Source organism: Pieris napi, chromosome 14 (assembly GCF_905475465.1).
Source record: "Pieris napi chromosome 14, ilPieNapi1.2, whole genome shotgun sequence".
Taxonomy (NCBI): Eukaryota; Metazoa; Arthropoda; class Insecta; order Lepidoptera; family Pieridae; genus Pieris; species Pieris napi.
The window spans coordinates 6128420-6151058 of record NC_062247.1 but is presented as its reverse complement, the minus strand read 5'-3'; the positions used below and the strand labels follow the sequence as shown (position 1 = coordinate 6151058).

General features: G+C 32.3%; 1 protein-coding gene across 1 annotated transcript in view; it reads right to left on the bottom strand.

Annotated features, from left to right (window-relative positions):
• The window catches only part of LOC125055941 (GTPase-activating Rap/Ran-GAP domain-like protein 3), a 143343-nt gene that overhangs the window by 82755 nt on the left and 37949 nt on the right, over positions 1–22639 (bottom strand). The window contains exon 2 of the mRNA XM_047658701.1: positions 18768–18873. Within this exon, the coding sequence (XP_047514657.1) occupies positions 18768–18873 (106 nt within the window). The remainder of the gene's footprint in view (positions 1–18767; positions 18874–22639) is intronic.

Below are 22639 nucleotides of genomic sequence, written 5' to 3'. Positions count from 1 at the left end.
TACGAAATCATGTTAACTATTTTTTTATTTATCAAAAACTTACATAGCTTATAAAATAAAAGATTACCTAAGTTACTTTTATATTAACATTTTTAATTCATAGGAAGTGTAGAAGATTTTTTTTATATAAAAGTAGTTAGATTTTATACTATTATAAAACAAAATGTCTTTTAACTCTTAAGTTTTTTTTCATTATGTATATTTTGTATATCTACCAGTTAGTCGTAAATTACCCAAATCAAGTACATATAACATAAAAATAAACTCGATCTGAGTGAAAAATCACTAACTAGGGGCAAATATTAACTAATTCATAACTACATCGGATATTCTACAGAGAACAAATAACTAATTGGTTTTTTTTTTAGGTTTTCTCAGTAATAACTTAATCATCACTTTGGGTAGCTAACATTTTAACTTAATTTGATTTCCTTCAAAATGAAACTAAAAACATTAAAATATGGCATGACATGCTAAAGTTATGGCAATTTATATTTTTCAAAACTTTAACCCTCATTATCTCAAAACAGGTTTTTTGGACTTAATGAATTTTCGCTCTACGGGGACATATATTCATCCAAGAAACAACTCCGTATAACATTTGTTTTTCTGGTATTTTTATTATTATATTGATAGTTTTATGCTACAAAATAACAAATAATTGAACACATATTAGTTAGTACAAAATCGAAGTAGGTTTTGTAGCTTGGGAAATTGTTTTTTGTTTGTAGTAAAATAAACTTAAGTAGTGCCGCGGCTGCTTCAGTAATTAAGTAACTATGTACCTGCTTAAGTAGAGTACTTTATTTAGCTCACGGTTCAAATGAATGCAGATTCTAAACCAGATACCTACCTACCCTTTCTGTAACACGTAATACAAGGATACCTATACAAACACCCGTTTGTAGAAATAGAGATTAAAATCGTAAAAAAATTTAATAACTACGAACTACTAGAACGTCCACTGCTGGACAAAGGCTTCCCATTCGGGGTGTAGTTGCCCATAATTGCCACGCTGAGGACTACGTACTACTAAATAATTTATAAAAAAAAAATTTTAACTATAAAAAGTAAAGTAGGTATTTATGAAACACCCTAATTTGCATTGTTTTTTTTTTCATAAATTTACAAAAATAAAGTACCTACGAGAAACAGCTAGGTACTTTACTCTGGAAATTACTGTAATTATTAATTGGGTACCTAGTATTTACGTAACATATTTTTTTCTTACCTGTCTACTTATTGCAGTGGTTGTTAAAAACCTTGTGATATCTCCACTTTGACTTTGACTTAATGTTGGTTTTCTTACAGGAACAAATATTTGCGATTCCTTCCCGTGAAAAGATACTAGATGCTTTCTTAAGCCTGAAGTGTTTCTGTTTTTCATTTTTATTTCGACTTTCTTATGTTGGCACAATTTACACATACCAATTTGGGACGCATGAGTTATTTCGAAAAACTCGTCATATTTGCTTTTAAGTCTTTTAGATCTAATTCTGCAACTCTCACTACTCCGACTAGAGCTATTTGAATCTTCGTCACTCATGTCAAATTGTAAACATTCACTCCGAAAGTAATAAGGATTTAGAGTATCTAGCTAGGTAAATCGGCGAGAACAATAAATAAGATAGACTCGAAGCGGAACTCAATTGGAAATGACTGAAAATTATTTAAAAACTCATATTTATAAGCACAAGCCGAAGACCGACAAAGAAAAATGCGGCGTTCTTTGATAGACAGAATAAATCTTTGAAAGATTAAAAAACAGAAGTATCAGAATCAGAATCAGATAGGTTTTGTGCCTACGCAAAAATATAGTGCAGATAATAAATGCAAATAATATTGTTTATCACGTTCCTTTTTTATTGGAACTAGGCATGTTCCGTTAGGTCATGCCTCACGTCATGTAGGTACGATAGAAGTTGATAAACCGACACTTTAAATCTCGATTTTTGGAAGTGTGTGATTTTAAAACAAAACCCACGACGTCACTCATATTTGGAGTTTTTCCACGTTTCAAGTTTGTTTAAATTAACCCACTTCCAAATTTGCAGTGCAATGTCCTTTAAAAAGGTATAATAATAATATAAACTAGGTATATTGTTATTACAAATTTTTTTATAATATGCTTACGACTACAATCTTCCTTGCGAGGACAACATAATCTATTGGCGTCCGTTCTGAGCACCCGGAAACCTATTTTATTCTTTGGAACATGGGCAGTGGCGGCGACCTTTGACATGAAAGCGACGCGACGGCGGCAACACAAAGTCTAGGACTAAGGCGGACTAAATTTTTACCTATTTTGGTAGGGTTGTCAATGCTGGCATTAGCACAGAAAAATAAAATTAAGTAAACACAACGTTTTAACTAGGTATCTACGATAGAATATTTTTTCTACTAATTCCCTAAGTACTCAGTCTAAATATATTTTTCATAATTTGTTATGTGTAATAGTGAACTCTAAATCTTACTTAAGAGCTTTTTTTAAAATAAACTTATGGAAAGCACTGACATGGCATATACAATTTTCAATCTTGCTGCTCACATTTTAGTACCTAGGTATATCACTCACTATCTATCATTTACCGATATTAACAATGATTATTTCGAAATTAAAATATTCGAAATTCAATAGATGCAATACCTACTTAGTTATTAATTATGATCTCGCCGGACAGCCAGTGTGAGAATGTATTTGTACAAGAAACTCAGAGCATTCAATTTATACCTACCTACTGCTGAGACATTTAATTTTATCCCCCTATACCAACCCTACCAAAATAGGTAACAATTTTGTGTGCCTCTGTCCGTACTCTTTGTCGGCAAATGCGGCGCTCAAACAGTGTCAAATGCTGTGATACACTTGTTGCAAACCGCGGCGTCTTTGTCGGTAAATTATCAAATAATTAGGTATATAATACACCGACCGACCAACAGTTTATTCGCAGAACGTCACATTTTCCCAATTAACCTTGAACCTTAATACTCTAGCGATAAAGTTGAAAATCTGTTAAAGAAATTTGACAGATTGTAGGAGCTCAATGTGCTGGCGTCTGTACCATAACATTGGCTGCCGTAGAAACTGTTACTAGACCTACTCGACTCGCTAGCTTGTTAGTTTTAAATTTTTCTGAATAGAAGAATAATATAAACTTTGAAACATAAGTAGCTACCTACATAATGTTTATATAATTTTGTTGGCTATAATTTTAAGCACATACCAACCTACGAGTACTAACGTAAAATCTGCACATTAGACATAAACAAGCATAATATATTATTATAGGTAGATACCAGCGTTGCCATACGTCCCGGTTTTTTAATGAACATGAAATGCCCCGCGCGGGACATTTTTCCCGCTTTTTGGGGTTACTCAAGACACCACTGCCATGCTCAGAAATTGCACCAGCTCTTTTAACAGCTACCAAAAAAAGATACCAGGTATATCATATACTCATTCCTCAGATTTCTGACAATTATTTGAAACGCCATTTGTCTAATGATATGAATACTTTTTTTGGTTTAGTTTTGTTTTGTTTATTTTTTTTTTTTTATTAAGAAGACAAGTGTTTAACGATAGGGTAACTCTGATTTAAAATATCACCTTTAGTTACTATGTCCCGCTATTGACGAGAGATTCCCACTTTTTTAACTGAAAAAGTTCCAAAATCCCGCCTTGACAATAAAAAATCTGGCAACGCTGGCAGATCTGTGGTAGATCAACAAGGTATGAACTTTGCTAGAAAGTTATTCTAGGTACATTTACATCACATGGGATGATGGGAACAGATTTGTGAGTATTAACACGCTACCTACTTAATAAATAGTTGAAATATAATAAGTACTTACCTACCTAATCAATACAATACCTTTCAGGGTTCTTTCAGACGAGCGGCACGTTGCCAACTGCAGATACAACTGCAGCCCTTAGTTTAGTGTTATGACGATACCTACGGTTTTGATACTGGGGAACGTTTCTCAAAATCGGGATTTAATACAAATACCTACTTAATAATGCCCAAATCTCAGTTTGACTTAACTGCAAGACGCAAGAGTCTTGCAGGTTTAAGTATTGTCTTGCTCAAGTCTTGCAGGCTTCAGTCTTGGTATTGGTCTTGCTACAATAAGGCGGTCTTGGTATTGGTCTTGGTCTTGCAAAAGTGCAAGAACAAGACCAAGACTGCAAGACCAAGACCGATTTTGGGCAACACTAACCGAAGCCAAAGGCTTTTGAGGTCTCTCTTTTATTAGGATTCAGCGGTTTAGCAATCCAGCTACGTCAGTATTCAAACTACATATTTGACTGTTGTCACAACAAGCCTCTCCTTCCACTTAAATTCTGATATTTTAACATTTGTTTAGAGTGATATAACCATAGAACTATTGGCCTAGGAATCAAACCTCGAACGCTAGTCGGGTGCTTCATGCTACGTGTCGGTAAGAATAAAGATTTATGGAACGTTGGAACTTGCTTTCAATATGTTTTGTTGCTCATTTTAACAACCTATATAGGAAGGAAAGACACGGAAATAAAGAAAACTGAATTTTACAATTACTTGTTTAATTTCGATTATGAAACCTTCATACAGACATATCTGTGTGAAACTCTAATATTTCTGGAAATGCAGAATAGGGTAGGCCTAATTCTATGAGCCTCTCAACCCTGAGGTCGTACGATTGAATCATGACTGTGCACCAGTGGAATTTTCCTTATAAGTGCGCATTTAACACTCGCTCGTACGGTGAAGGACATATCGTGAGGAAACCTGCATGCAGGCGGCCTTATCGCTTATTAGCGATAAAGCCGCCCGTTGCATCTCTAATATTTTTTATGTATTGTGTTATTTGTGTTTCTTTTATTTTTATTGCAACAAAGTGTAAATAAATAAAAATAAAATAAATGCATTAGACTCAAGCATTGACAGTGTGTGTCATTGATTTGTTTTTGCAGAATTTGGAAATATAATATGTTTTTGAAAATCCAGTTATAGAATGATGATATATCTACTAATATATTTATATATACATATTTATAATTAGCCTTTCAATGACTTCGACTGCTGTACGGTATTCAGAACGTCGAGTTACGTAAATAATAATAATAACATGATTTCACCTTATCAAAATGAGCTGGAGGGTAAAGCGCCGAATTTTATCTTCATGCTACGCTTTACGACTTTAGTGTGTGCTACGGCTATGCAAAGGCCTATGACGTGACTCATCAACATAGTAAGTACGATAGGCAATATATGAAAGGGTTAGATTTCTTTAAGATTTTTTTTCGAATCTGTGTACACCTAAATTCTGAACATAGTTTGGGAAGAGATATAATTAAATTACTTTAGTTTTAGTTTTGTTTACTAACATAGCAACATATGCTATCATTGCCCTGACAGCAAGAGTCAATTTGTCGTTCGTTAACTACTGAATTGGTTTTGATTTTCATTAAAATAGACAATACTTTGCCCTATTAAGCTCACTTAACTGACACGTGGCCTATTTGTACGTGCGAATTCCGAACAATACTAAACACGTATGAATAAAGAATAAGAAACCGTATTTCTATTTTTGGTGGTATACTTAATGTAACTACTAAATAATTTAACCAAAGCCTTTATAGTTTGAAGGTGTTCATTAGGACCAACCTGCTATTAACTTTGAAGGCTTGCACGATAGAATTTCCAATTATGCCCCTATTCCGAAAGACTACCCTAACGAGATGTAAAAGCAATTAAATGCCCAAAAGGCTTAGAGATTTTTATGTAGTTACTATAGATTGTATTTTTATCTAAGGTCTTAGAGTGCAATTTAGAGGCTTAACAATTTGAAGAAACCTGTATGTCTGTCGGCCTGTCATGGTAAGATTAAGAGTTCAATATCATATCGTTAGACAGAAAAATGTTCGTTAGTTGGGCACCTAATGATTAAAGAAACATATGTACTCTTTAGATTCCATAGAAGGTTGAAGTGCCACTGGATTATTATAATTACTTTTATTATATTTCATATGTAAATAAATTAGCTTATTAAAGTAAAACATCATATACAGTAATTCGAGACGTGTGCAACACAAACTGGATGTGTACAAAATTGTTTGAAAAATAATCTCTACGCAGAGAGCGTGGGCTGGAAAAATATAAGGGTCAAAGGTAAGTCAAGGATGAAAATTTAACGTTTATGGCTTGTGAAGAAACCCAGTAAAATGTAAACATATTAAAGAAGTAAATTGCGTGAGCATCTGTTCCGAATTGTCTATCGGATTAGTTGCTCGGTTGGTTTAGTTGATAGATAGTTTATTCGTATGAAATAAAACTGTTTTATCGGACTCTCACTCGTATTATGAGTGTATGCAAAATGTATTTAATTATTTTAATGCAATAACGACCAAACCTTCACGGCATATTATTTCTATAATAGAGGAGCCAAAATGGAGGGCATCACAGACTCTACAAGCCATCTTTTTCAGATAATATGGGCCGTGAGATTCTCTAATAAAACATATCGGTATGCGGAACTTTACTTACTTTTTATATAATTAACTATTGTGTAATTGTTTCTTTATAATTTTTAGTTATCCTTAGCTTCTAACTTTGATTACGTCACATATATGTTGATCACATTATATTAAAAGTTTGTTTTTATTTTATTTTTATTCAAACTATTAATATTCAATAAGATTCATTCCATATTAAGGAGTAAGTTGTACTGCTTGCAGCTCCTCATTCAAAAACAGCAGCGGAGAGGTTTTAGCCGGTAGCGTCGACCTTCCTACGCCCTTGTGTAAACTGGCTGTGTATATATAAATTTAGAGTAGTTTTTTCAGTTTATAAGTGTACAAGTTGCCTACATAACTGATATTTTGACATTTAAATATATTTTAACATTGAGCTACAAATGTAACAGATAAACCAACTGTACTGTATATATTACTTTGTACAACTACTTAATTAAAATTCTTAATGAATGTGGGACAAAATATTTTCTTCATGTATGTTTCACAAAGTGCTATTTCACGTAGTCATATTTTAGTTTTCCAAACTAATTTTCTCTTTGATCAAAAGTTTCATCGCTCATGCACATGAGAATTTGACCTCTTAGTTGCGTAAATTATTGTAAGGACAGATAGGGTTTATAATGTTTTCTTTGGTTTATATAAGTACTTCATATACGTATTAATAAAAACTTAACAGATACAAACGCGATTATATTTATAAAAAAGGTTTAAATTCCAAACAACTCTTTAAAATCGTGTAACTTAATTTTAAAGGCTTACAACGTTTTTTTATAGTACATATTGAGCATGTGTTTAAATACACCAGTAAAGATTGCAATGGAATACCGCCCCAAAACATGGCAAGAATAAAATCAGTTCTCATATTTGTATGATATTAAACATGACACCAAAGACACATTATTTCAAGCGAAAATCCTTCCAAAAATCTAAAACCATGTAGTCAAAACACGTACGGAATGGAGTTGAACGAAGTCACTTTAACAATTTCAATATACGTGACACTGCTGTGCTAAGTATGAAAAATGGAAAAACTCATTTATAAGCAATGTGCAAACTGAGGCCAAACAAAAATGCGTCTAAAACTTCAATTATTTTGCAGCTTCGATTAGTTCATCTGTACTGACTGTAAGGCGGCTTGTAAAAGAAAATAAACTCTGCGCATGTAAAGCATTCTTATTACTTTTATATCATTTTGTCACAAATCGGGTTTATAGTATTTTTTCAAAGACACAACACTGTCCACATAAAACAGTTTTGGTGAACCTAATTTTTTATCAGGTAGAAAACATATTGTCAGATCTTTGTGTAATAGAATAGCTATCAAAGTAACCTTCACTATGTATATTACAATAAATAAAGAAGATAATTAGCTCAAATCGACCAGATTTGTAGATATACTATGCTTTCAGTTCAGACAACGTTAAAATAACAGTAGATATATCTAACTATATTATAGACACTTTTTGTATTGTCCCACAAACGCTCCAAGTATTGAAATGTTAGGTTCCAATTATGATTATTACATATACACAAGTCTTCATGAATAATGTTTATATTAAGTATGTGGTCCGCTTTTATCTTCTATACTCTTACAAATTACCGCCCTGAAAGGAGTGAAGAAGATTTTTTAAATCTTGACATTGACGACTTAATTTGTACTAAAACAGACGGAGATGTTAGCTCCTTATTTTTTTATGAATCTTTAGTTCCATAATCTAATTAGCTTTAGCCTCTGCCGAATACAGTAAAATAGCTAAATGCCTATATTATAAACGATTGCGAGTCAAATGTTGAAAAGGGTTATTGAAAATCTTTTAGATTGCAACTACTAACTATGTATTGCGTGAGTATATCACGCAATACATAGTTCTGCATATATAACATACGATTCTGCAACAACATTCTCTCCAAGCAGATTGACAATCCGCATACAATTATTCAGTCCGTTGCTTTTCTGAATAAAAGATTGTTTCTTGGTAAGAACTAGTTCCAGTAAAAGTCAAGTTTTTATTTTATGTCTTTTTCAAATAAACCGTATTTTAAGTAAGGATCTAGGTTAGTTAGAAATATACCACGTTCTACATTATATAATGTACTAATTTGCAGCTAAACAAATAATTGACCATATTCGATACGGTCTGGGCCTACAACGCACTAGCGGCTGGCCGCGATGCGGTGTGCCGCTGCGGTAGGCCGCGGTATATACGGTCTGCCGTAGCGGCATGCCGTATTCCGGCTAGTGCGTTGTAGGCCTTCGTTTTATATCGGACATTCTGAGTTCATGTCTTTGGAGAAAAAATGTTTTATTAAAACTACTGAATATTTCATTCAAACTATTTTTACAATAAAACCAGATCAAAATGTATTTATTTTATTTAACATCAGTAATTAAAAAAAGGAAGGTACAAATTTACTACCAGTTCCCAAATCAAGGTAGTTGAGCAGGCGAGAATAACTGGCAAGAAACTCCAGAGCGTACTAATTCCTAAAAGGCCGGCAACGCGCTTGCAAGCCTTCTGGCAGTGTCTATCGGCGGCAGTATCACTTAACATCATGTGAGCCTCCTGCCCCCTGTACTATAAAAAATATATGTTTTATATAACAGGAATATGTCCTTTTGCTTTTGGTACTTTTGAAGAATGCGTACTGTACTTCATTCCAGTTTAGTGTGGAGTGTAGTAAATTCAAATTATGCAGAATTTCAGTTATGCAGTATGAATAATTACAGGATATTAAAATGTTCTTAATATTAGTCTTAAATAATATTGTTTGTATACTAAATTGTGCCTGCTACCCCATCTCTTGCCTACACTGAATAGGTATTTTTTTCTCATTTTGTCCCACATTATAAAATATTATTCATAACTTTTAACTGTGTTTTTTTTTATAAAATTGTGTTTCATAGATTAAAAATTCCGCACCTGAACAATGAACACGGATACTGTATACACATTGTACAATATAAAGCCTGTATTTGTAGAGTTTTATTTAAAAATAAAAACCATTTAGTTAACGAACCTTTTATTGCAGCGACAATTAAAACAAGCTTTTTAACTCGTTCCGAGCTTTGTAAGCTCACAAAATATTAATGTGACCAGAATAATCTCCAAATAGTCGTTAGAATTTTTGGAACGTTTTTAAAGCTCTCATATTTTGTTTTCAGCGTTTGATAATTAAAAAGGTCGGACATAAACGGCCCAAAGTATATTTGGACAGTGTTATGATTTGATATTGAGCTTAAAACTTATAAGTTATAGTAGTTTATTAATAATTAGTCACTGCTCTAGTTATTTAATGATATTGCCAGCGTAAACTGGTCATTTGAAATTCAACTGTTTCATTCAAGCTTTGGCGTCATTACAATGTGGTCAATGAATTATCAATTATTAATACGAGTCAAAAAGCTATATTTTCTACGTATATATTCACTGTTCGTGCGACAAAATAAATCTAGGATTGCATAACTCATCTCTACTCTATATAGGAATGATGATTTAAAGAAAAGTTTTAACTTACGTGATATTCCATTTCACTTTACTATACCGAGAACTAAATGGACTTTATAGCTCAGTGATCAAAGGTTTAGTAATTCGCACAATCGATTAAAATCCTAGCGTTGATATTTGGCGAAAAAATATATTTCTGAGCTCACTTAAAAATCGATCAATGGAACACCAAGTAACGAGGAAATATATCATATCCGCTAGCCCCAGGGCTTGTGGTCTCAGATGACGGAAACTCGCTCACATACTAAGAACTAGCTTATTTTTCCTGTTACCCATGAGACAAACACATTTATGTGTCTGTTTTACTAATGATTTTACTTTACAAATATGGCTAATTACCTACTAGCCTATAGTAGGTAATCAGCCATATGTGTCTAAAAACGCCATGTTAATGGCGTATACATATAGGACTTTAGTTAACCTAGGCTGTTTGAACGCAGTCGTAGTTAGTTCACTATTATTTTATAAATTCAATTAAAAAAAACCTTTTTTTGGAGCTATTATCTAAACGAGAACATAAAACTCACAGCCTAATTTTAAGCTGATGAACCGGAACCTTATTCAGAATGAAATTATTCTATATGAAATGTGAACAAAGCTTTTTATTGAAGATTTATAACTTGCGCCAAAAATAATGAAACGTTTAGGGGAAACGAGCTCGACGTAATATTTATGTATTTTGTTCCCAATTTATTCACTCCATCACCCATCCACAAAATAAAACTTATATTAGTAACAAAAAGACATATAGTGATGGTTTCAAATGATTTTAAAAAGTATATTAAATCAGGTGATTTGGGGCCATTAATCTAGATTTGGGGTCTATAATGTGTAAGTGTAAGAATATAAGTTTTTCTTTGTGCCATTATTTTTACTTAAGACGTAATTTGTATTATTTCGTATTCAGATGTTGAATTGGGATACAAAGCTATATCCATAGGTCCATACATATAAAGACATAGATGACACATGTCCTAAATCCTCACAAGAGTATCGATATAGCAATAAAAGTAAAATATTCAGGGTATCGATAAAGTGCCTGGGGATATATAACAAATGTTGAACCAACATCAGTCATACAAACGAGTCAATATAAATATGTTAGCATACTCATATGTATATTTATTTAGGTTTCTAAATATCAATTGATATTATGGAGTTGAGGACTAACTTGGTTACGCACACAAAGTACGCATCATACAACATACAAATTATAATTTACATTTAATTTTATCGTTGGGATTTTACATTTTGACATCCGAGGAAAAAAATATTTTTTGTTAACTATTTTGTAAATGTATGTTTGTAATTTTATTTTTTACATTATGTTATCAATATAAATTATATTATATTATATTCTTACAATTAAGACTTATGTGAAGTTCCCTAGCTATTCAAGCTAGGGAACTTCACATAAGTCTTAATAAATCAGATAGATTAGTGAGTCAGCCTAGGATACCACCTAATAGGTACGGTGTTTAACTGTACCTATTAGGTGGATATAGGATAATAAATACTCGATGAACATGGCGGTTCAAAGTTGTTCTTCAGTAGTAGGTAGTATTTTTTCGTTGACAGCACAGCAGGTCCCTTTAGGCGCCACACGACGTCAAATCTTTGCTGTCAACAGCTCCCTGATGCCCAGCCAGAGACTGATGACTTTTTGGTTTAAAAAGGTTTGTATAATATGAATCTTAGGTTTGCATGTAAAACATTAAAATAATAATATATGATAAGTTTTTTCATTTCATTTTACATTATAAATAAGCTTTATAAGTCATATTTCTCAATTACTATTTTAATGAAGCTATGAACTGTTTTTATATTTCCTTATGTAATTACAATGCCATTTTATACACCATAAAAATGCCATTGCCTACCTTAAGCCTTTAACTGTGCTACGGAAGTTATTTAGAAGAGGAAGAATATATTTTCAATTATCCTGTCTTTCCTCACATATTCCGAAGCAATTACAAAACCGAAAGCGTCAATCTCGACACATAATTGCGTTTTGGTTTTGTGGAGACCTCGTTGGCACAGTATAGACCAGAAACCAGTCTCTATCTCTTTCTTCTTATGATGGTATAGACGTCCTCGAGTCTCTGCTTACAGTATTAGTTGCATGAAATATTTTTTGTAATATTATTACATTAGTATCATATTTAAAATAAAATGTATCTAGATAATATTAATCATGTAATCAAGATATTACTTGCTTTGAATAACATCGGGTCCGCTAAAAAACCTAAATTTAAAAGTAATAATGTTACTCTAGTGAAAATAAACGCATATGAACTACTAGTTAACTTACAAATATGTAAAAAATATTGTTATTCATTTAAAATAGCAAATAAAATTATAAGGATTTTTCAAATAGCTGTCTGAAATGAAATAATCTACGCCTTGAATAATAAATATTTATAATACTAAAAATAAATTATTAATTATTATTGCGCCTGCGGTAATTCATGGTTAAACAATTACTAGGCACAGAAGGTATATTAACTAAGATTAGGAATACTTTAAATTTAATAAAAAACTAGAATTTGCTATGGAAAACATAAAACCTTTCTATTGTCCAAGAGAAATATTATTTAATTGATATTAAATTATAACCAAAGTATTTTAGATAGGTAATAGTTTTAATTAATTAACCACAAACTATTCGTTGAAGTGGTAACTAACGATCTTTAGAAACAAAATTTATTATATGAATTATCGAACTAATTTTCTATCTATTTATTCACCTATAAACTAAATCTTTTCATACATAAATCAATTCAATCTACTGGATAAATGCTGTTGTAAAAATATTACATTTACAAAAAAGAGAGAAATACGAGTATATAAGTACGAATTATACGAAACATAATTACTAAAAGTTACTTCAAAGTTTTTTAGCAACGCTATTTTAAAATGGATCAGCCCACTACCGAATATATCAAGCTCTCAATAAGTAGCGTTCACTCAGTTGTATTCCAGACGGAATTCGAAGATTCTGTCGATTTTGAATGTTGGGGTAGATCCCAACATTCAAAATCGACAGAATCCTACATAACTATTTTAACTATAATATACATATTAGGCTTTACATTAACCCACGTGGCTCCTATATTGATGCTTGGTGTAATATATCTTGTATTATGGTAATAAACAACAATTTTAGGTTAGTGGACTCTCAAGGCCGAGGAACCCCAGATGTCCACCGATGGATTATTTCCATGTGCGAAATTAACAGTTACCCTTAGGTTCACAATCACCTTTTTTAAACAATAGTATGTGGGACTTGACACACTACAAGCACTTGGCTATTCAGAGAACCAGATGAGCCCACTAAAACCACCTTGGGTAGTACCAACACGAACTCACCGGGACATCACCTGCTTACCTATGATGAACATGATGAATAAATTGAGTGACGCATACTTAAATTCCGTACCTGATACAAATACGTAATTGGTATACAGAAGTGGTTGAGTTAGTAAACAGAGTGTCTAGATTTCACGTAGGTGGTTTCAAGAAGATAGCCTAAACATTAAAAGGTATACTGGTTTCCTAAATATACTGTGTCGTAGCGTTTGTATTCTCCAAATATGAAATGGCTACAATTAAAAGGGATTTAGCGAAATTAATTCCAAAATAATGTAAAATTTGTTTGTGAGATCTATGTACTTTTCCATTAAGTCATTATAACCTAATGTTAATATTTGCTATGTTATTAATATTATACTTGGATTGTTACACCACGATGCAATAATATCTGAAATATTTTGTAAATAATTAAGGAGGGAAATAACAATACATTTACTAGAGTGAGAGTATATCAGCAAACGTCAACACTATAAGCTATTTCTACGAATTATGATTAAAACTAGACTTTGATTAATGAAATTGCAAACATGCTAGCTACTATTTGACAGATGCGAAACGCAGTTCTGCCAACCTAATAGTATTACATTCTAGATTACATTACGTCATAGCAATAGTCCAACATTATTTTAACTAGGCACATCCAATCTGTCAATTTCAATTACATTTATGGAAAAACCCTATTTGGTAAGTTTTAAAGATCGGCGATTTTCCTTTAGAATTAATTACCTACATCATAATGATTTTACTTAAAAGGTAAACTAAAACTAACTACCTTAGGTCCTTTAAACTTTCCAAATGAATGAACTTAAGTCGTATTATCATTGGTCTTGGTGTTATACCTAACTACGTTCAACACTGATTATGCTTATGGTTTCGGTTGGGTGGATTAAAATAAAAAGTATTTTTTTCCAATCCCCATGTTTTTATTGTAAAGTTTGTCCAAACTGGTCCAGTGCCTTGAAACTCGAAAGCGTGACAAACAACCTAATTTAGTACGTTATATTTATACTATGGTGATAAATACATAAGCATTTATTTATATAATTACGAGTAGGAGGTTCAACAAAAATATGAATTTAGATATAAAGTATAAAATAATACAACTTAATTATCTGACTGTCTGTGGAGATTTAGACAAAACGATGAAGAGCTCTCGAAGTTCGTAATCTGTGATAATCTCAATAATTCTCAGTTGCGAACACCTTAGTGAATGAAATAGTTTTTTCTGTAAAATTTGTTTTAGTTTATTTATAAGTTTTACAGATTTTGACTATTCGGGGTATAATTGGTGTACATAAAATGGTATAACTATCCTATACGAAGATCAAAAGTCACAGTGTTTTATTATCTGTATCTCGAACTAATTTTTAACTTAAAAAGGTTAAGAAATGAAATTGCATAATGTCTGTAAGCGATAACATAAAGGAGTGCGGCATCATCATTAATGACACTTCGTTATTGAAGTTATTATGTCGAGTTCGATTTCGAGTTACCTCAAAAGGAAAACTAGGTGGTAACAGATATGTAGTAACAAAAAATTCAAAAGGCTTGCAACATAGAAAACTGCATAAACTGCTGAACGTGTTTCAGTGCAAAATTTAATTGGAGTTAATACGAGTATAGAACATGATATTTTCTTGAGATTATAGTGGTTATGACTTGAATAATTAAAGTGCATCTTTAAAACAATAGCTACTCTATGCGCACAAAATTTCAAATATCTGCAGAATAAAAACATAAAAGCATTGTCTGAAATCCTCTTAATGCCCAAAGGAAGTCATAAACACGGGTTGAGCCTTTTTCTCCAGAGATATCAAGGTCATTCCACCCTCAACCCAATTTTAGTTCATACGAAAACCTCTGAATATTTAAATTTGTGGGAAGCTACAGGCATGGAAGTAAACTCATTACTTTATGAGTAAAAACATGACGGCCCCTTGCAATAAAAATTCCTTTATTTCCCTTCCTTATCTTTGATGTCCTTTTACATTGAAATCCTTTGGAATGCTTTTAACTTAAAAAATTAACAAGTTAAATCTTATATTATATGTACTTGCACATATTCAACGTGTTACGCGTTTAAATTCCTAATTGTTTCTATGAACATCGGACCCATCGATTAAGTAAAAAGGTATATAAATATAATGTAATAAAAGAGTTCCTTTATAAGTCGTCTCTTGTAAAGGAACCAAATCTTTAGCACACTTCCTATTTTCCATTGATACTACTACGGAACTATAACATCACTACATAGTATAAAACAAAGTCGCTTTCTCTGTCCCTATTTCCCTTTGTATGCTTAAATCTTTGAAACTACACAACGGATTTTGATGCGGTTTTTTTTAATAGATAGAGTGATTCAAGAGGAAGGTTTATATGTATAATAACATCCATTAAATAGTGGAGAAGTACTGTTATTTTTGAGGTTTCTAATGTGATGTCGTAAATAATTACATCTTTTCCGCTTACATTGCAAACGCAGGCTGAACCCTACGAGTTTTATCAAAATAATGTACTAAGTATTGTACACATTGAAAAGGTCTACAGAAAAGTCCGTGATGGTATATGTCTATCTCTTATGGATAACCCACAATAACTTTTTTTTGTCATTTACTTTTTACGACAAATAATGGCTAATTTTCGAAGCGATTTTAACCAATACAGCATTAATCCTTAACCAATTAAATACCTTGAATACATTGTTCATTTAATATAGATCTATATGGCCCTTTACACCGTATGATTTAAGTGAATATTTTCGAAGATATTACAGATTTAAAAATTGCGGGACGTAGCGTTTGCGGCGGTACCGGCCGGCCGCACAGTTTTTCTGTAGTGTATTTAGTATCAGCATTGCACCCGTGCGAAGCCGGGGCGGGTCGCTAGTTAACTATAATATGTACAACTGTCAGGGTAGTTAGAGAAACTTTAATAATATTATCGTTTGAAAATGTAAAGAAAAGTCAAAGTAAGCTAGCGGAATACGTTTATTTGCCTAATAAATTTAAAAACTTTGAAACATTTCTAAAAGGAAGTAAATTGCTTTCGAATTTAAATTGCAATTTTCTATTAGTTTTTGTCATTGTAAAAATCTACGAACATATCACCTAATCGTGAGCAGGGTAGCAGTGAGTAAGTGTGCGGTTCTCAACTCTGAGGCCGTGCGTTCAAAGACATACCCTGTAACTTCCAACGCGAACCCGATCCCGACATTTTTGTATGCTAGTTCGACGTAGTTCTCTCAATATCCGTAGCGCTGATGTCGTAACCTTGACATCGCGTGGAACACAAAATCATTATTAAAATCAGGACCGCTGCTGTCGGTATCGCTATTGGAAGTTGCAAAGTAAGAGCTCAGCTGTGCATTTTTTTCCTGGTGCATAATTAACACTTACTTCTGCGGTGAAGGAAAATATCATATTTTAGACTAGATATTCAGATGAGTTCGAAGCTTAGTTTAGTATTTGTAATAAAAAATTATGTATTTAGGTCTTTCAAAGTCCTTCAAAGCCATGCGATAATCAATCTTAAAGTAAAAATATAAGATAAAACTTGCGATGCCAGCACCAAGATGGATTTTCTAGAAACTTAGAAAAGTTGATAGTTTTAAATTGTTTCAAATAGGGTTACCTAACTTCGGTCCTTCTTAGGCCTTCGTTAGAATATAACTTTATAAACTTATTTATACGCATAGTGAATAGAATAATACATATTCAATTACTTTGATAAAGCCTCTAATAATAAAGGAATTAAATACAGACAAATGATGCCCCTCCATGTCGTTGTTAGTGACTAGCGCGCATGAACTTATTGTTCAATTTCTGTCGAAACAAAAATTCTTGTTATGTAGAGAAGCCTGTGAATCAGTTTGCCTTAAAATTATGAAATAATTAGTAAGAGAGCCGCGGCACGTGCCTGGCACGATGGGGTGTTACAGTTTGAATTTTCTGAGTATTCATGAGTATAATATTTAAAAGATATTTTTTACAGAATATTTGTATCTCTTGATTCAAAATTCTTTATAGAACCAAAAACGATTGTGTTATAAATTATCCGACTAACGTAATACGTATGTATTTATAAATTTGTGTTAGTTTGTAACAATTTGTACGAAGTCATGAAATTGTATGAACAATTAAAACTTTGTTGATCGAAACTCTCACCATTAAACGTTGGTAAAACGAGCCTAAACGATTATTGATGTCTTCTACTGAATACATGATTGATTATATTTTTTAGAATATAGATTAAAACTAATTATAAATATTAATTTTTATCGTATAAAAAGATATATTTTAAGGCAATTCGTAATAAACGCCAGTTTACGCAGTTCTTAGAATATTTCGCTTGTAGCTTAAGACATTGTGTGGTAAATGCATATACTTTTAGCAGTAAATTAAACGTTTTTGTGGCTGACTTAAGTGCTGAGAACTACTATGTACTTGTTTCTATAGTAATCAGGTACCACTATCTCACTATATAATGTAACAAATAGAACATCGTTCGAACCTTTTCGCTCAATTTAAAATGATAAGAAAATACTCCCTCGACACGCGAGATCTTCTTGCGAAGACGCCAAAGTATCTCTTTTATGTAACGCTTAATTTACGTTGTTAACGCTAAATTTTAACACTGAATGTAACGCTTTTTCACAAATCCTTCGCTACTTAGTATAATCAGTCTGTAGGATACATTTCTCGTAAAGCTAACAGTACAAGAAACTCAACCTGGATTAGCACGGGCAGCAGAACTTAAAACCCTATTGGTTGACACAGTAGTGTAAGTAAAGCTAATTCCATAATATGGTCAGCTACGGAAATATCCCACTTTGTAGTTTTGTCTAAAATTAATCAAATTATACTCTTTATAGAAACGTATTTTTACATTTAACAGCAATGTCTTATCAGAATAGCTTTTTTGTTTCCCGTCATGTAGAAATATTATATTTATCGTTTGCACCGAAGCACCGAAGGGCTTTTTTTGGCGTGTCTTATATGGTGCCAACATTTAGTAGCAAATTCTAATAATTATTATGTCTTATAATTATTTTAAATAGTGTCTTAAGGCTGATGCAAATCAATTGCCCAAAAGAGACAACAAATAGTGCAAATTCTTAACAACTTAATATATCAAATTTTTTAAGATATATTTTATTCTATAGACCAACATTGTTGATTTTACCTAGTACCTAAATTTTAATAACCATATTTGAGGCTTAAGTTACGCATATAAATCCTAGGGCCGATTCCTGGCGAGATATTAAATATTTCGAGTTGTAAGTCAGAGAAGATCTCCATACACGAAATTATCAGTTAAACAGAGGCTTCTCAATTCTTCGAGTTATTACATACTACATTTTCAGGTCTACTTACTGATGGTCAACAGTGAGGGCTCGCCTGGGCGGAGGCGCCAGTGCTACGGGCCACGCGGCTTGCACCAACGATTCCCTTACAAACTGCTCCCACGATGAGGATGACCCTAGAAACAACATTAAGAAATTGAAATCCATGTTCTAGAAAAATCTAAATATCTTTATTTTCCCAAAATCTAATCTAGGGCATCCTTTGGCTAACAGTATATATATAAATAAAAACCCGTGAGGTCCGGGTCTGTAGGTACAGAAGATTGATCACCTACACGCCTTTCAAACATTCAATGACATAAGCTTACGTCACAGATATTTAAATAAAAATGTAATTTTGGTAAAAAAAAAATACTTATACTTTCTCTATAAAACGATTTTTTTTATTATTTAGTAATTGTGTTTTGTTTTGGTTTGTTTATACAACACCTAGTCCAACATCTCTACATAGAGTACCTACCGAGGCGCCTAGATATTAGAACCCGGGATCAATACAGTTTAAAACCGATAGCTTTCAGCGTAGCCAAATAATCCACCGAGTCTGTTATCGTCTAAATTGACTTTGACCATAAGCTAATTTATTGATAAATGTTGTTAAATAGTTATTAGGATCGACGGATATGTCACCACTTTTAACCCACTTAAAAACTAAGGAATTAACCGGATTTTCTGGCTTTGCAGATAATTTGTATTTTGTTTGGTCGGAAGCTCATGGAACCCTGGTAAACTCAAAATGTTAAATTTTATATGCCAATTTGAAGGGATTTTGGTATTTTTGAGTATAAATGTGTCTCATGCTTTCGGTAAATACGATTTGGCAGCCGAACTGCTGATGAAGATGATGAACCATAGAATTCCTACAACGGTTTTGATACGTTTGAATATATTACGTAATTTCCGATAATGTATCAAATGTTATTTTGTTTCATTACGTTTTATTACGGTATTGTATTAAATGTTGGGCCTTGTGCGTTGGTTTTGTGGGCCTAGACGAAAACATAAAAATACAATTGCACGGTGCAAATCAACCGGGTAGAAAAGCTTGTTGATATTGTATTTACAATTTAATCCGAATTCAGCTCCAATTCTGCTTTATGAACAGTGAACACAAACTACAATTTGTTATTGAACTCGATGGTTTGATATATAGATTTTATTTATTTAGCAACAACAAAACACTATGTACATATTGTCATGTACAAAAACACTATATATAGGATTAATTAGTAAAAATGGCTTAGCTTTTCAAAAGACCATTACTCATTAGCAAACACATTTATTTCAAGTCGAAGTTTGGACTTTCGTGTCTTTTACACAAAACTCTTATTGTTTGGGTGAGAATCGAACTCATAACCTACAAATTATAAGTCATGTAGGAATATTTTCGCTATTTGTAATCTATAATAATTATTAAACACATTAAATACTCGCTTATCTTTCAATCAAAATAAAATAAAAAAAGCAATTGCCACTTATGAATTTTTATATTTTAAAACATTGAAATAAATATTAAGCTCAAAGCGCGTAATAATTATCTCGTACAATTAAAACATTCCAAAATAATTTATGCGAAAGCTCAGCAATAATCTCTTGGGCTTAGAGTAATAGAAATTTATTCTCATATCATGGCAGAAATTCGTTATTTTAATACCTCATCTTGAGAAATTATAATTCACTGGTGTAAATAAATATAAAAAATCACTTAAATATCATTAAATATAATTCCTCTAGAGTCTAGAATTTAGATATCAGGAATGTATTATCCCAGAATTATAGCGAACAAAAGCCTACCTTTGCCGTAAACGGAGTTGAAAAGGAAATATATAAACTCCTGGAATGCGCTATTGTTCCAACAGCATTGTCAAAGACACCGAATTAGGAAGACGCAAATCCAATTTATCAATTAACTTGAAGATTTTTAAAACTCCTGAAAAATCATCCAAATACACGACGTTTGCTTTTGAAGACTATTCAAATTCAAAAATCATTTAATCATATAGGTAACACAATGTACACTTATGATCGTCAAAAAAAGAAATGTATATGAAATGCTTCTAATTTTACACTTAGTGCCAGTTCTCAAATCAAGGGCGTAGAACGGAAGAGAAGAACTGGCTATAAACTCTCCGCCACTCTTTTTAATCGCCATGTTCCACATGACATCTTAAGTAATTAATAATATATATAATAGTACAGAATATATACCTATAGAAAACGTGAAAAACGCTTTGTTGTTATCATAAGTAACTTTACAACAAATACTTAATCATCGATATTTGATACGAATACTTAGGCAAACTATCGGAAAGTTAGTGCTGTTACTACTTTAATCTCTATTTAAAGGTTAGTTCGTAATAACGCAGGATTCAAATTTAAGCTATTTAAATACAATGCGATATATTGCCGTGTATAAATTAAGTTAAATTATCAATTTCGATTATACAATATATAAGCCCAGAGTATTTATATGAGTTGTTCGTATTAATACCTGCAGCTTAGTTTCATCATCGGACGTCGAGGCATAACACGAAATTCCACCCTTCACCTTCCACCTCGACCTGAACTTATTACTAAATATGTAAATGCTACTATAAAATTTAAATCACCTCCAGAAATTTGTTCTATATGTCGGGGACGTATGATAATGAGGATGAGAAAAAATAAATTGTAAAATTGTAATATAATATTTTTTGACGTGACAACGTCTTATAAATCGATGGAGCCGGCTGCACGCACGAAAAAACATGACTCATGCGGCGTTACCTCGCTCTGAGGCGTTACCTTGCTCTGAGGCGTTACCTCGCTCTGAGGCGTTACCTTGCTCTGAGGCGTTCCATTTAAAATTGACATAATTGTATTATATTTATGCGTACAAATATCCATACAAAATACCTATCAAACAAATAAAATTTAATTTTTGGAGTTTACTCCTTAAGAAACGATTCGAGTTATAAGGCCGGGCCTTATAACTCAAATCAATACGGAAATTTTATGAGAAGTAAAATCAAGTGTAACACGAAAAGTTGAGGCGTTATGTAGAAAGAGACAAACGTATATATCTGTAGGATTGAACGTGTAAAAGAATGAGATGGAATACATTACACAGACTTTTCTATTTTGAATTCACGTTTTGACAGCCACGTTACAACATTGTCAGTGTTGACAGGTGTAAAAAATAAAAGTAGATTGTCTAGCGTGCCATAGAGTTTTGTCAATAGTAATGGTCAGTGAAATTAAAACTAAAAAGATTGTTCATTCTTATTCTTCTCTTACTATAAAGGTAACTTTGGTCACAGAAAGAAAATCCTATTTGGGCATAGATGATGTAGGTACGTTTTATTACTACTACAAACATTTATATTATAAAAACATATTATATTCTTACCACCTTTAGTATGAAAATATGGTCGACAGCCACAGAACATTATCGCCATCTTTGTTCTGCAGTGCATTTGATACAAGCCGAACCTATAATCCTGGGACAGCAGCTAACATCACAGCTTATAAAGTATGGAAGTCGTTCGTGCCGTTTTGTATAGAAATCAAGACTTATTTTAAATTATAGACTCGTTTATTATTATTATTATTTATATTGTTTTGTAACATACTTTATGTAATACGCTTTATTGAAGTAATATAAATAATCCGAATAATTACAGATATATGTTTGTTTCTCTTATCATTTTAGCAGATGCGTTCATTTACCCTTTTTTTCTATTCGATATATATATCATAATTATCGTTCGTAAAGAGTAAACTCCAATCGTGCGTCGTAGCTGACATACACACACTTTTTTTTTTAAAAATGCAACCATCCCATCAATATTTTTTATGACGTTGTCGCGTTCAACTATCGTCAGTAAACCGACTTTACAGACAACC